This window comes from Penaeus monodon, chromosome 21 (genome assembly GCF_015228065.2).
Source record: "Penaeus monodon isolate SGIC_2016 chromosome 21, NSTDA_Pmon_1, whole genome shotgun sequence".
NCBI classification, from domain to species: domain Eukaryota; kingdom Metazoa; phylum Arthropoda; class Malacostraca; order Decapoda; family Penaeidae; genus Penaeus; species Penaeus monodon.
In genome coordinates this window covers 12,317,790-12,318,084 of record NC_051406.1, presented here as the reverse complement: position 1 = coordinate 12,318,084, position 295 = coordinate 12,317,790, and the positions used below count along the sequence as shown (strand labels likewise).

The following is a 295-nucleotide window of genomic DNA, read 5'->3' as shown; positions in this document are numbered from 1 at the left end:
GCCGTCCTCCTTCCCTCCCACGCAATGTCTCCTCTGACGGCCTTGCCCTTCCCGCAGCGGATTACCTGGAGGACCCAGGCGAAGGAAACTCCTCCATCTTCAGCGCGGACTCGAACGCAGCCCAAGACGACGACTCGTGGACGTACACGAAGGACGACTTCCAGGCCCTCGACAAGTACATTCTCGAAGACACGTGGGACCCCCAGTCGGATAGCCTGCAGGACCTTGATCTACAGGAACAATTCGTGCCGATCAAATATGGTAAGGTATTTTCTGTGTGTGTGTATTTTTTTTT

At 54.9% G+C, this 295-nt stretch overlaps 1 protein-coding gene across 1 annotated transcript in view; it reads left to right on the top strand.

Annotated features, from left to right (window-relative positions):
• The window catches only part of LOC119586232 (ETS homologous factor-like), an 8,153-nt gene that overhangs the window by 4,213 nt on the left and 3,645 nt on the right, over positions 1–295 (top strand). Inside the window, exon 3 of the mRNA XM_037934935.1 lies at positions 58–261. Within this exon, the coding sequence (XP_037790863.1) occupies positions 58–261 (204 nt within the window). The remainder of the gene's footprint in view (positions 1–57; positions 262–295) is intronic.